This window comes from Cibotium barometz, chromosome 24 (genome assembly GCF_041138505.1).
Source record: "Cibotium barometz isolate CiBa-2024 chromosome 24, ASM4113850v1, whole genome shotgun sequence".
Classification (NCBI taxonomy): domain Eukaryota; kingdom Viridiplantae; phylum Streptophyta; class Polypodiopsida; order Cyatheales; family Cibotiaceae; genus Cibotium; species Cibotium barometz.
Genome location: NC_141069.1, coordinates 19,499,065 through 19,513,875, shown reverse-complemented (window position 1 = coordinate 19,513,875; position 14,811 = coordinate 19,499,065). Strand labels below are relative to the sequence as shown.

The following is a 14,811-nucleotide window of genomic DNA, read 5'->3' as shown; positions in this document are numbered from 1 at the left end:
TTTTTGTGGAGGAGAAGTTATGGGGGAGAGGCTTGCCTGATCTTGCAATTACTTAGCATGGGCCCTTGTCTCACGATGTTCAACGGTACTTCCTTCTTGTTATCCAAAGATGACATCACACATGACACACTAACCATCCCTAACTTTATGGTATGCGATGATGTGCTCATCAAGGATGATGTACTCATCGAGAGGGATTTTGAGTTGTTGGCCTGAGAGGGCAGTCACACTGATCAATTGATCAATGCCACACCGTACACCATCTATCCTAAGGTAGGGCTAACAACAACTGCTTCTGGAATAACCCTCATTGGGCAATCGACCACACTCTATGAGGACCTTGGCATCTAAAGCAAGCTTTCCCCCTTGGTGGGATTCTACCAACCTCTAAATATGGGTACTCCACATATAGGACTCACGTGTGTTAGGAGATTTATCAATAATCGGCTCATAGGAGTAGCTCTTGCTGGCGGGGAGACAATTGCGAAGATAAGACTGGAGTGGGATCTCCATGTCCCTATAAGGATTTCTATCAACAATTGGGTTCCTATTTAATTAAGTTGTGTTGCATCATTAGGAGGTGGCACTGGCAAGGCTAATGGTTATGGGGATTCTGTAATGCTGGCACTCGAGACATTCTGTAATGCTGGCACTCGAGACATTCTCATCATTCACTGTGTGGTGGTGGTTGGTTGATTCATGGTTTTCATATCTTCTATAATACCCACACCAATGGTTCGTTCTCGCTTTGAGGACTGGGCATTCATGGGCAACGTGGTTTCTTCTACAAATAGCACACCATGTTAATTCTTGTCTTGAAGCTAAATGAGAATGGCCCGACTCTCTCAGTCCAGCTTTGAGTACTCCTTTGAGTCCTTTGATCAAAGCGTTCCACCATGTCTTCCTTCTTTCAATATTGGCTTTTGATATTGGTCCCTATCTTGGTCACTCATTTTAACCTTAAGCTATCTGTGGTTGGGATGCCTGTAAAGTTATCATCAAAGAATGTGCATTCCATTAATGTTCAATGCCTTTGCATCATGTAGCTACTTACTTCTTAACCCTGCCTAAGAATAGTGAAATCAAACTTGTCTAGCTTGGTTTTCCTTCCATCTATTGTTCAAGTTCTTGAGACGATTGATGCAGTGTCTCTCATGTTCAAGTTGCTTGAATTGGTAAACCTAAGTTACTAAGCTATGCTTGACACTAGCTCTAAGTCTTCCATGGTTTCTCTTTGGAAATCTTCTAGCAATTGAAACCAGAGCAAGGTGTTATCCTCTAGAGTTAAGCCAAAATCATCTTAGCTCAAGGATCAGTCACCCTTTTTGTAGTACAGATCTGTTTGAATGCAAGTAGATGGCTATAGGGATCTCTCAATCCATCAAACTTTAAAATTAGCGTGGCTATGAGAGAGGATCTTATCCTAGGATGATTATATTGTGCTTCCTTCCTCAATCCCCTCGTTGGTCTCTCAAGAATGGCATCAATGTTTCTCCTTGTTTTTGGGGTGATATGAGTTCTAAACCCGGTCTCTATTGATTCTATGCTTAAGAGCCATTATGGCCATGAGCCTGGTTTCCATTGTGGGAGGTCCCTGTATATAGGATGGTGTCACATATCCATAGGTTGGAATCCTAAAAGATGCTTCTCTTGGTTTAGAGGGTATGAAGCGTGATAGCATCATAGGGTATCCATATATTGGTGCTCCTCCATGAGCTATTGTTGGTACGCTTAAGGTCCTATTATCTTGGCTCATAACTCTTATGATTCTCCGTCCTAACTAATTTGGCACTACTGGTCAATTGGGGTTATCGACATGGTTCTTTTGAAAGGCTCTCACCTAATAGTTCTTATCCCTATGGAAGCTAAATGTTCGGGTTTGTTGTTTCCCGTGTGGAATAAAGAGAGAATTCTCCCCTTATTGCTATGCTTCTTGGTCTTGAGGTGATTTCCTTTGGAGAGGTCTTCACTTCACTTGGCCTCAAAGTCCTATGTTCTAGGTCTATGTTAGATGGGAAAACTCCCCCTGCCTAGAACTTTCTGTCCTTCTCACTTCCGTGAAACAACCACTTGTTGGGATGTATGTATTACCTTTCTCATCTCCATATTTTATTTGATTCGATGGTGGGATGATAACAATTGCTCACTAGAGGTGCGTCTTCTTCACATTTATAACTTAATTTTTTATTATTTTTTTATAATGTTAGAATAGCTTTTGCTATTTACTATATTTTAATTTTGGGAAGCATGGTGTGATAGATGAGGATGAGCATCAATGGTGTAAGCACAACCATACTACTAATAAGAAAGGTCAATCATCTACTATAGATGAAGACAATCACATCAATACCTCATGATTATCACGTGCAAGGGTGGAGTCCTTTTTTAACTTAGGCACTCCATTATATTTTTTATGTACACCTTTTTTGATGTATGTGTCTTTATTTTTTTATTTACACCTTTTTAATTTATGAATGCCTTTTTGATGTATGTGTATACTTTTTAACGTACACCTTTTTTATGTATGTGTATATTTTTTTATTAACACTTTTTTAATGTATGAACATGTTTTTGATGTATGTGTATATTTTTTTATGTACACCTATTTGATGTATGTGTTTATATTTTGATGTACAACTTTTTGATATATGTGCATATATATTTTTATGTCTCTCTATATATACAAACCATTTTTGGGCTCCAATCTTCATTACCTAGACTCTTTTGTCTTTCTTTCATCAAATATAGTTTCCATTAATTTGCACTACAAAGTAATCTATCTACTAAAAATGATTTTATTAATGCAACATGTCGTGGGACGATCTTGAAACATGTATCTGACAATGATGAAGCCCCCTAATGAAAACAACAATACTATCCACACCATTGTACACCTCATCATATCTCAAAAGATGAAGCATATCCCATCTCCCATCATGTGATATATTCTACATAATACGGGTGCGCATGCGCGCGCGCGCACACACACACAAGAGAGAGAGAGAGAGTAAGTGTGAGAGAGATCTATTTGTAAATTGACACAAAAAAAATATTATTGTTGATGTGATTAATAAAAGTGATGGAAACAACATAAAGTCGATAAGTAACGATAATGGTCGTTGCTACAAATGCCACTATGCCTTTAGCTACACTTTGTACAAAAATGTAGAAAAACATTGCTACATACCAATCTATAGTAGTGGTTATAATAGTATGTTAAAAGTTTACATTAGTAATGATTAACTCCATGATTAAGGCTTTTAATTAAGGATTGTAAAACATAAGAGAGTTAGAAAAATGAAGCAACTAAATTGCACAACAATCAAATACTCGTTACATTAATCTAAGTGCCAAGTATACTACATTAATCCAAGCTCTCATCACATTAATCCAAGTGCCAAGTACATCTAGATTTATAGCCCTAATGAGCTCATATGCACCACACACAATGATGCCACGTCATATGCCATAGTGGCCCAAAAAATATGCACCACACACAATGATGCCACGTCATATGCCACGTCATATGCCATAGTGGCCCAAAAAATATCCAAATCATGAAAAACTCCATCCATAAATTTTCCAACTTCAATAAACATATCCTACCCTTGTTGCTTCTACAAACATATTCTACCCTTTTTCCTTTTACAATCACCCGTTTATAAACAACCTTTGAACCATATCTAAAATAATAACTAAAAGTGCATGCTCCCCATCCATTACTTCAAAGTCTAACAATCTATAGTAATAGAAGCCTGGTTCATTCTAAGATATCGGTATAAGAAGGCCACCAATCAAGTAATGATTTAGAACTTTTAGAAGTAGCTTACCTCAGAGAACCCTTTTTGGTGGAGAATTAATAAAGCAATTAATCATAAGGATTAAGAAACTAAGGCCCGTTACACATACCCCCCACCGCCCATGTATGGGCGGGGGATTGGGGTAGGGAGACTGCCTGCCCATGAAGGTGGATACCCCCACCACATCAGCATGGGCAGGCAGGGGTATGGCGATGTGTAATGGGCCTAACTATGATGACCTAGGTATTGCATATACACTAAAATTATAACGGTCCTGTCACTTCGATGAATATCAAATCAAGAATCCTTTCCTTACTTTTGTAAAGAGTTTATTCCAATGATTCTAAAGGAGGAGATGCATAAATTAGTGGGGATATAGCATTATGTGCCCACACAAAGAAATATAAGATTAAACATTGTAATTAGCCCTCTTCAACAAAGAAAAAGAAGAAGAAGGTGAAACGTTTCTACTACAATAAACCTAATCGTAATGAATGCAAGAAGATATACGTAGGTGAAAAAAATGAAACTTTAAAGCCGACTAAGGTGTCTAGCAATAATGCCAAAGTTAATTTAAATCTCTTTAGGGAAATTGAAGATATATGCTAAGCATTCAACTACACACAATCATCAATAGTGGCACATGACCAATGAGAAGGATAAGTATATAAATCTACAGCCAAAATTAGAAGTATTAGTATATATCACTACAAGATTAGTATATATCTCTACAACCAAAATTAGAAGGATTAGTATATATCACTATAGGCAGTAAGAAATGTCATCCTAGAAGCTATCGAGAATGTTGCCAAATACCTAGCCAAATTCACAAGTAATGGGTATTTTACTCTACAACTTTGTATGTTCTCTATGTATCAAACATCAAGAGAGGAAACCTCGCAACCATCATTGACCATGACTTGAGATTTCACTTTGATTGGGATATGCAGTCATAAGCAGAGGAGCCAAGCGTAACAAAACCTCTATGAACTTTGAGCTTTTATTTCCCAAGCTAAGTAAGCGATAGGATAATAGATTTGGGCACCTGAGCTTTGCAGTCATGAAGGAGATGTAAAAAAATGGGATTAGGGAGCACTTACTAGTATTTCCAAGGATGTCAGATGCATGTGAAACTTGTATGATTATTAAGAAGCATTATGAATCATTTCCATAGGAGGTAAGCTATCATAGTCAAGTCAACTCTATAGCTTATTTATGCCATTTTTTTGTGGAAAGATGTCAGCCATAGTTCTAGATAGTTCTTCCTACTTGCTTATAGTAGGAAGATGTTAAAGACAATTTTGAAGGATAAAGCCAAGCCCTCAGAAGTTTAAAAATGTGCTTATCAATGGAAGCTAAAGAAGTTTTAACTTGATTGGGGTGGAGAATTCACTTCATTAAAATTCATTGCGAGGTGTGATGAGGGAGGGATCAAATGGTGATAGTTGATAACCACACGTAAACAAAAATGTAAAAATCTCATTACTATGGAGATGGCTAGGACTATGCTCAAGTGAAAAGGATTGCCTAGTATCTTCTAGTCCAAGGCGTAAAATATTACGGTACACAATATTAATTGGAGCTACACCAAAGCAAACAAGGGGATGACTCCCCAATAGCTATAGTAAGAAACCTTCTTCCTACTTGCTTATAGTAGGAAGATGTTAAAGACAATTTTGAAGGATAAAGCCAAGCCTATCAGAAGTTTAAAAATGTGCTTATCAATGGTTGAATATAAAGAAGTTTTAACTTGAATGGGGTGGAGAATTCACTTCATTAAAATTCATTGCGAGGTGTGATGAGGGAGGGATCAAATGGTGATAGTTGATAACCACACGTAAACAAAAATGTAAAAAACCCATTGCTATGGAGATGGCTAGGACTATGCTCAAGTGAAAAGGATTGCCTAGTATCTTCTAGTCCAAGGAGCAAAATATTACGGTGCACAATCTTAATAGGAGCTACACCAAAGCAAACAAGGGGATGACTCCCCAATAGCTATAGTAAGAAACCTTCAAATGTATATTTTAAAATTTTTGAAAGTCACTATTGTATGTATGTTCTAGACTCAAGCAAGACCAAGTGGGATCCAAAATTTACAAGTGCTTCTTTCTAGATATAATATGCAATCATTACATAATCTACAGGCCTGAGGAAAGAAAGATTATGGTGAGCACTGATGTGGTGTTTTTATAATAGTTCCATCAAGTGAAGGAGGAGGCTCCCTCACTCCATCCAACAACAAGGAGATCATTTCCCAACAACCACTAGAACCAAATTCAAACACGTGCACTCCCTCTTTGAAGATGAAAGGGCTGGTTGCTCATCCCACAAGAAACAAAATCGAAGGATGAAGCTAATAAACTTACAAAACTAAGGATGAAGACAATAGACATACAAAACTAGGAAGAAGTCATTGCCTAAGTGGGTATGCCTAAGCGGGATAAAGTAGCTCTTATACAACCATCCTTGCTGCACCACCACCCAAAGTATTCCATTTAAAGGTGAAGAGAGCCCAAGCCAACATTGTGATCTAAAGTAAAGGAGGAGGGAGGTGTGTGGGCCAATGATTTTAAATTTGACTTTTTGGGGAAACTCAAAAAGTGAACTATGACATCTAAAGGGTGCATTGTAGGATCCACTTCTAAATATCTTGTTCTCTTCATTAGGATTGAAAGTACCAAAGTCAAAATGTCTCCGTAAGTAAATTGTTTAGATATCTTGATGACTCATTTTAAATGGAACCCAAAATATTTGAACCTCCCCATCATGCCTAGTCAGTTGCGTGAAGAACCATTTAAGCTTAGTTATGTAAAACCACGTAGATTTATCCTACTTGATGTTTGCCTAGTTATCTAACTCACCTCCTCACTAGTTTCTTAATCTCAATTAGGTGCCCCATTTGTTACACACATGCCTAAACAATTGTGCTTATAATGGAGCATAGTTGACATTGAAATGTATCCTTGTCAACATAGCACACAAGCTGAATTTGTAGGGAAAATTGCCTAGAGGACTGATACCCATTCAACCTAGGGAAGTTGCATATGCTTAATATTAGATTAATTAGAAAATATTAAATTCAATTATTGGGAGATGCCATTACCTACTTACTACACTCAATCAATAAAAGATTACGTACTCTATCCAATCAACCCAAATATAGTAGGTCTTCATTCCACCTCTTTTCTTGCTCGATTTTCTCAATAACCACCTATTCAAGAGTCTCTCTCTCTCTCTCTCTCTCACACTCACACACACACACACACATGCTTGCTTACTCCTTTTCACACTTATCTATAACATTTGTCAATTCCCGTCAAAAAAAAATTTGTAATACCAAGTCAACTTGGGTTGTCCACACCTCTTGACCTTGCATCCTTCAACACTCCCCCACAAGCTCAAGTCCATCTCATGCACTCTCAACTTTTTCTCGAATAGCTAAAACTTCTCAACACCCAAGGCCTTTGTAAAAACATCAACCACATGCTCATATGTGCAAACATATACATTCTCATCAATGGGTAGTACTAGTCTATAGGTGCATGACCAATGGCAAGTACTTCATTAGGTGGTGCCTAATAAGAAGCTTTGTCAAGAGATACATTTGCAAGTTTTCATGTAGACAAGGTGAGAGCTCATTGTCTCAATTCTCGAAAAGGTATCCAATACCCTTCTACATTCCAAACTTGATTTTGTTAATTTTTTGTTTAGTAATTGTTTGGACGCTCTACAACTCCAATCTGGGGGAGAATGTAATAGGCTACCCATGGTGGACATTATTGCAACTTTTGGAAAGGGCAGTTTGGAGACCAACAAGTGGCACAAATGAACCGAAAATGTGCTTAAAAAGGATAGAAAAAAGCCTCAAGAGAAAGGAGCCCCATCTCAGAAAGCTCCAGGTCTTGGTGGGGAAGAATGTGATGGGCTGAGCTCCAAGTCTTGGCGGGGGTAGAATGAGATGGGCTGGCTGCTCATGGTCAGCAACAAGACACTAGAACACTATTTCGAATTTTGAAGCACACGAGTTGGGCACCAAAAAGTGGTGCAAATGGACCAGAAAGGTGCTACAAAAGGAGTAGAAAAATGCCACTTAGAGATAAAGCCCTATAAATGCACAGATGTTTAAACACAACCATTTTCTCTCTCTTGTCAACTATCATTTACCCTGCAAACAAAGATTATAGTGCACTTGAGCCAACTTGGAAAGCTTTGCAATATAATAGAACTAGTCTAGGTATCTTAGGCAGGTTCTCACACCACATAAAGAGGGTTGTCAATGAATCAGGATTGAGATATAATGTAGGGTTTGAACTTTTAAGGATATTAGGTAAGGTTCCCTTCACAAAGGGCACCTTCTCCAATCTCACCACCCACCTCCCTGCCCTGTTGTAGGACTACATAACTCTACTGAAGTCCCTCGCCTAATGCCAGACTACTGCTCGTCCCTACAATTGCATCAGACAGGAGCTGCCATAGCCTACTGCCTACCAACACTGCACCACCGGCATTTAAATTGAGTACCCTAGGTTTTCTTTTCTGCTTTTGTTTATGATGTTCCTTTTGTGTTTTCTTTATTCAAGCACTTTTGGCTATGGTTTCTCTATGCGGTTATCTTTTTCTTTCCCTTGTTTTTGATTTCTTTTTCTCCTTGAGTAGATCCTTCTGTAGTAGGAACTTGAGTGCCCACCCGAAGGTGGCTTGGTCTCCCACCCTGAAGGCAATACAATTTTGGCCAAATGGCCTGGATGCCGCCGGGGAACTCAGGAGCTGGGTTGCTTGGATTCCACAATGGCTGAATGCAAGGGCAAAACCCGGGCACATGTGACAGGATATTTCTCACCTGGAAACAGAACCAACAGCACATCGTCACAACTGCCAGCAGACACATCTGGCACAGCAGAGAGTGTTGATGGTGGTACCCCTCTTGCTCCCCCTGTTTCTTCTCCTGCCACTCTAGCACGTTGCCTACTGTGCTCCATCCTCTGTCTGTACATGATATGAGAGCGGCACAGGAGCATGATGGTAATCAAAACCAAAAGAATCATGGCACTCATGCCTATGCTGATGACGATCAATGTGGAAGCAGCTGCTGTCGAGCATGGGGCTCCTGTGCGTGGATTTAATGAGCAGGGGTCCTTACTAGAAGGAGGCACTACCATACCCCCCATTGTCTGCTGTTCGGCTTGGAAGAGCAGATGCCTGCTCTTGACTGCAAACAATCACGACAAAGGGCAAGATTCAATTTATAATAAACATGAAAAGAGAAAGCACAATTACCACTAAACAAGTGGAGCAGGCAAGGATAAGATAAGATTGTATATACACATACATACACAGATTCAAATCTTTATGTATATGTATGTACACACAGATGTGTGCAAGCATGCACACATGGGCGCACATGTGCACACACGTACTATAGAGAAATTGAACTTGACAGACGACATGAATTTGCAGCATCTAAGTATTACTGCAGCCTGAAAAGTTATTCTTCGCAGCGACACAAGGTTGCTTTATCATCTACATATGTATATGCAGCATAAATACATACATCCATCCCCCCTCTTTCTCTATACACACACACACACACACACACACACACACACACACATATGTATACCCATACACACGTATGTATGTACAGGAAGAGAGAAATCTCACCTGAAGAACCGATCTTTTCTTTCGTTTCAGGGGGTAAAAGAAATCGCATTTCTCTTCGTCTTCTTCTTCGTTGGGATTGTGATACAGTGAAGGTTCTCTTCGTATTACACTGGAATCTCTAGGCCATAGCCATTGCAGCTGATGGCATCAGTTCGAACTCTAGAGCTCCATGGTGGCATCCATAAGCTTTGATCAGCTCGGCTTTAATCCATCTACATGTACGTCCCACAAGCGCAAGCGTGTTTAGAAATTCATGGGAATGGCTTGTTCAACAGAAACAACTGCATAGCCTAGACCTGTACAGACTAATCGTGCTGTGCACAACAAGAAATCGTGGACGCCATGGCGGTTGGCCAGACCTTAAATCTGTATTGTGCTGGAACAGTCAGTTCTCTCCGAGTTAATTTAAGGTATTTATGTGTGTGTGAGAGGGTTGAGCATATATATATATATGGCATAGTAGTATAGTATTTTGTGGAAATAAATTATTTGTTATACTTCTCCAAATTTCCTAGAATAATATGCTCCCAAACGTGCCGCACGTACTCCCCTTATTCCTCCCTTTCTATTGGGTCTCCTCAAATCCCTCTCTTATGTACCATGTTCACCTCATTTGTCATTGCTTATGTATAAGAAGGGTGCTTCCATCATCACGTGCCCCAGAGCTTTGACAGCATCATCAGACACTTGGGAAACTATTTTTTTGGTGAGCTTTTCACCATATGTTGAAATGTTTTTGCACCCTACATTTTCTTCCATTTTTTTGCAATTATATCTTAATTATTTTAAAAAAACAAGGAAGGGACACTTACAATCTTGTCCTACACTTACCCTCTTCAACCCTATTATGGAGTGAGGGGTAGGGGGAATAAAAAATAGTCCATGTGGAGAAAGGATGCACCCTATATAATCATAAGTTCGAGCACCATCTCACATCCACATCTTGTCATGAAAGTAATATTCCACATTAATGTGTTTGACCATCCAAAGATTTTCACTAAAGATAAGGGTAGAGTTGCCCTTCTAAGAGTAGTCCTATTTTGTTAGTCATAATAGAGCACAACTCATATGTCACATGTGTATCATGACACAAGCATAAGCATACATGTGTCACATGTGTATCATGATACAAGCATACATGTGCATTGCTTTAAGGATCACATCAACCCTTTGGGTAACTAGCTAGTAGGTCTCTTACCATGAAATTTTATTCTTGTTGTCCTAGCCACATATAAGAAGGATTAGGCTCTAAATTTGACTTAAAACATGCATGCATCGCACAGTGTTAATGTGATTATACCTAGCAAGGTGTAAGGAAAAAGCAAGGGTCACATTTTCTTAACATAAAAATGGGTGGCCATGGGCATATCATTTGATATTGGATAAGTTTCTCTCACGCATGTATCTTTATTTGTGCAAAGTGAAAATTGTAGGCTTGCTGTGTCAAGAATGTTTAGGTATAAGTATGTGCTTATACACACTCCCTTGTGTCTAATCGAATGGACGGTGGGACTTGACAATGTTGAGATTGAAATAGAATTTGCCATAGGAAGTATAAAACGTGTTTTTGATGTGTATATATACTCAATGAAAACTTCGTCACATGACGGATAAACCCTTTCATCACATATATTTCATTTTTAAAAAAATTTTGTGAAATGTGCCTAGGTGTGTGCGTATGCATGTATTTATACTTGTTCTATGTATATTTCAAATGAAAATAGACAACGGGACTTGACACTGCCAATGAAAACCCTAACCTCCAATAAAATCAATATATCTTAATAGACATATGTGTATGCAAGAAAATATCTACCCTTACTATAGGAGGCCACATGAAGACATTTAGTCCCTTTTACTTGTTGCAAGAAACACCTAAAGTGTCTTAAGACATTCACATGCATGTGTTTGTATAATCTCTCTCTCTCTCTCTCTCTCTCTCTCTCTCTCTCTCTCTCTCTCTCTCTCTCTCTCTCTCTCTCTCTCTCTCTCGTGTGTGCATGTGCGAGTGCGTGTGCGTGCGCATTTGTGCGTGTGTGCATGTGTGTGTGTGTGTGTGTGCGCGCGCGTGCGTGCGTGCATGCATGCACACATGTGTGTTAATTCGAGCAAAATATAGCACCAAATATGAGAGAGAATCTAGCATTAGGGTAGTACATGTTAATAGATTGACATTAGAAAGAAGATAGATTGCATGGCACAAATATATAACCAAGAAACATTTTTGTATAATCAAAACTTCATTTAAAATTAAAAACATTAATGAGTAAGATAACTTCAAATTGTATACAAGAATTAGATATTGAAAGTTCTTAGGATTGGATTCTCACGTGCATCCATAGATAAATAACATGTGTGTAGACTTCTTACAACCCAACAAGTTGTTATCCTTGTTGGAGGACTTAGAATAATCTAAGTCTACTTTGTGTTACTTTAAGATTGGGAATCCATAGATAAATAACATGTGTGTAGACTTCTTACAACCCAACAAGTTGTTATCCTTGTTGGAGGACTTAGAATAATCTAAGTCTACTTTGTGTTACTTTAAGATTGGGAATCCATCTATGGATGAGAAACGGTGGAGATATGTAATAGGAACACTATAATTTGAGATAACACTAACCAAAATAGGTGTAATTTGCAATTAAGGTTGGAGGGCATTGTTTTATTGTAGGTCTAGGCATAATCAAGTTTGCATATTAGGATTTTAAAGAGACTATGGAAATAGTGAATACAATCTTAGTACATAAGAAACTATAATTCTTATACATGTGTGGATGGGGACATGTGAGAGTTGAAAATTTTATAAATAGAAAATGTTAGAAAGCCATACAAATCGGAGTTGGCCATAATGAAATAATAATTACAAGATTCCTATATTTTGAAAACAAGAAGATTGATAGAACATAGAGATTCTTACATAAATCAATTGCATCCTAATGAGTTATTTGAAAATGAAAGCTTTATTATTCCTTTCAAGATGACAACATTATAGGGGGATCTTGTGTATGCAACATTTAGGTAAACTAAAAAGTAAATGGTGAAGGTGTTACCTTCATGATCTGTCTTAGTGTTCTAATGAGTTAGAACATGAGGAATTTGGCTTATAAAACCAAAAGCTTACAAAAGCCTTGTAACCAGTGATGGGTGCCTTGGGTTACTTACTCCCAAATGGCCAATGAGAAAAGACTTGAATTTGTAAATCCCCATGACAAATACAAGGGCAAGGCAAGTGCATAAAATGATTTAATATTGGTGATAGATAATAAGCTTTTTTTTATATTTTTCTCATTCCTTTGTTTGAGTCATCCATTGCCGTCGAGAATTGATTGGCATACCATGAATATGTATGGCTTACAAAACACATGAGACTAGGCTCCCCTCTACTTGTTTGCCTATGTGCACTAGTCAATCCCATCAAGCATAAAACAGACTAACTTATCTTTTGTACATCGACACAATCTAATACATTGTGTGTTGTGTGCATTCTTGCTTCTTCTTCTCCAAGCTTTGTGTGCTTTCCTGCAACCCTAATTCCAACAATTTGGATAGGAAAATTACACTCCAAAACATCATTCTGTCGATGCAGTAGTTAAACACATGAAAGTGCAAAAAATGGCTCACAGCATCATCATCTTCCTGCATAATCTTCAATTCCAGCTCTTTACGCAGGTAAGAGATTTTTGCCTCGTTATGACCTGCATACAAACCAGCTAGAATATCCCAAGCCTGTTTTGCTGTTTTAGCTGAACGAATATGTGGGGTGATGTTACGTTTGACAGAAAGTGCAATCAAGGCATGAGCCTGCGCATCTTTACCATCCCAACGAGCTTGTTCAGCAGTGGGTAAAACAGCAGTAACAGTAGAGCTGCTAGAACCTGCAACATCCTCAACAGATCCTACATCCACAGAACCTGGACGTACATCCATACCCTGCACAATGTTCCACACTCCTTTTGCAACCAAAACATGCTGCATCATGTATGCCCAAAGTGGGTAGTTGCTGTCTCCATCCAGTTTGTCTTCAGCAGACAACATGCGAAATACATCATTGCTGTTATCAGCCATGGCCACTGACTGAAACTGATGCAAAAGCTGCCTGTAATGAAGCAAAGATTGAACAGAAAACAACTCATACTATGTAGCACGGTCCACAATAGAATACGTATGCCTGTTTTAGAGAAAACTGCACTGTCAAAATTTCTTAATCGGAGAACGTGAGTCGGAGGGTGCTGGCGACGTAGCCCTGGGAGCCGATGCCTGCTCTGATACCAATTGTTGGAATTAGGGTTGCAGGAAAGCACACAAATCTTGGAGAAGAAGAAGCAAGAATGCACACAACACACAATGTATTAGATTGTGTCAATGTACAAAAGATTAGTTAGCCCTAGAAGGATGGGCGTATATACAAGCCGGGGGAAAAAACCTCCTAAAGAGGGAAAAAGTGCCTCGGCGGTCCTAAGTGTGTTCACACACATCAGTGCCTATATATATATGGCAACAAATGATCCAGAATGATTGTGCTAAGGATTAGGAATGCAATGCAAGTTATTAACACAACCAATGGCTCTTTATTTTTGTAATTTTTATGAATTTTTGGAAAAAAAATAGAAAAGAAAACACACGATTTTCTACAATTCCTTCTCTACCACTCAAACCTTATCTACATAGTTTCTTCACATTGCACCTTCCAAATGCAAAGGCAATGGTGAATCTTGCATAGTGGGAGCTGAAGCTCTAAGAGGGTGGAAGAAACAAAGGCAGCGGTGCCAAAAATATTATGGGATACCGCATCTCCCAAGAGGGAACTCCTCTTCACAACTGCAAACGGGAGAAGCAATAGACACAATAATCGTTGGATACTTACCAGTGCTTTGAGCTTGAGGCTCCCCAAGCTCACTTTTGAAGCTCCACTCCTCCGAATTCCACCTCCATGCTGTCACTACGGAGTCTCTCCTCGCACCATGAATACAAGGCAATCGACCTCACTCTCTCATATACAAAGGCATACATGAAAGAGGCACATGTACTAGAACACACATACATGAAAGAGGCACATGTACTAAAGCACACATACACACATTCTCTCTCTCTCTCTCTCTCTCTCTCTCTCTCTCAAGACAAAGTAAAAGAGTTCTCATAGCACAAAGGGGGATTGTTTCATTTCATTATGAGAATTGCCTTATATAAAACTAGGCCTTATTCATACTTGGTTTCCCAAAACTTACTAACTAAGGCCTTGGGGGGACCAGTATCTCAATACAACTTTTATATTGCCTTTACATGACACTTATTAATGTCCTCAATCGGAGGAGCATCTTTGCTAATCCAAAATGGGATTAACAGT

At 38.8% G+C, this 14,811-nt stretch overlaps 1 protein-coding gene across 2 annotated transcripts; it reads right to left on the bottom strand.

Annotated features, from left to right (window-relative positions):
- Positions 1-7,197: 7,197 nt before the first annotated feature.
- LOC147624985 (uncharacterized) lies at positions 7,198-9,882 on the bottom strand. 2 transcript variants are annotated; one of them, XM_086818922.1, is made up of 3 exons: positions 9,824-9,882; positions 9,465-9,676; positions 7,198-9,012 (listed from the first exon to the last, which is right to left on the bottom strand). In XM_086818922.1, exons 2-3 carry the CDS (start codon positions 9,511-9,513, stop codon positions 8,564-8,566), a joined length of 498 nt encoding a protein of 165 aa, XP_086675048.1. In that variant the 5' UTR covers positions 9,514-9,676; positions 9,824-9,882; the 3' UTR covers positions 7,198-8,563. The 2 variants fall into 2 exon arrangements, with proteins under 2 accessions (XP_086675048.1, XP_086675049.1); XM_086818923.1 differs by having other exon boundaries at positions 9,761-9,874.
- Between the last annotated feature and the right edge of the window lie 4,929 nt (positions 9,883-14,811).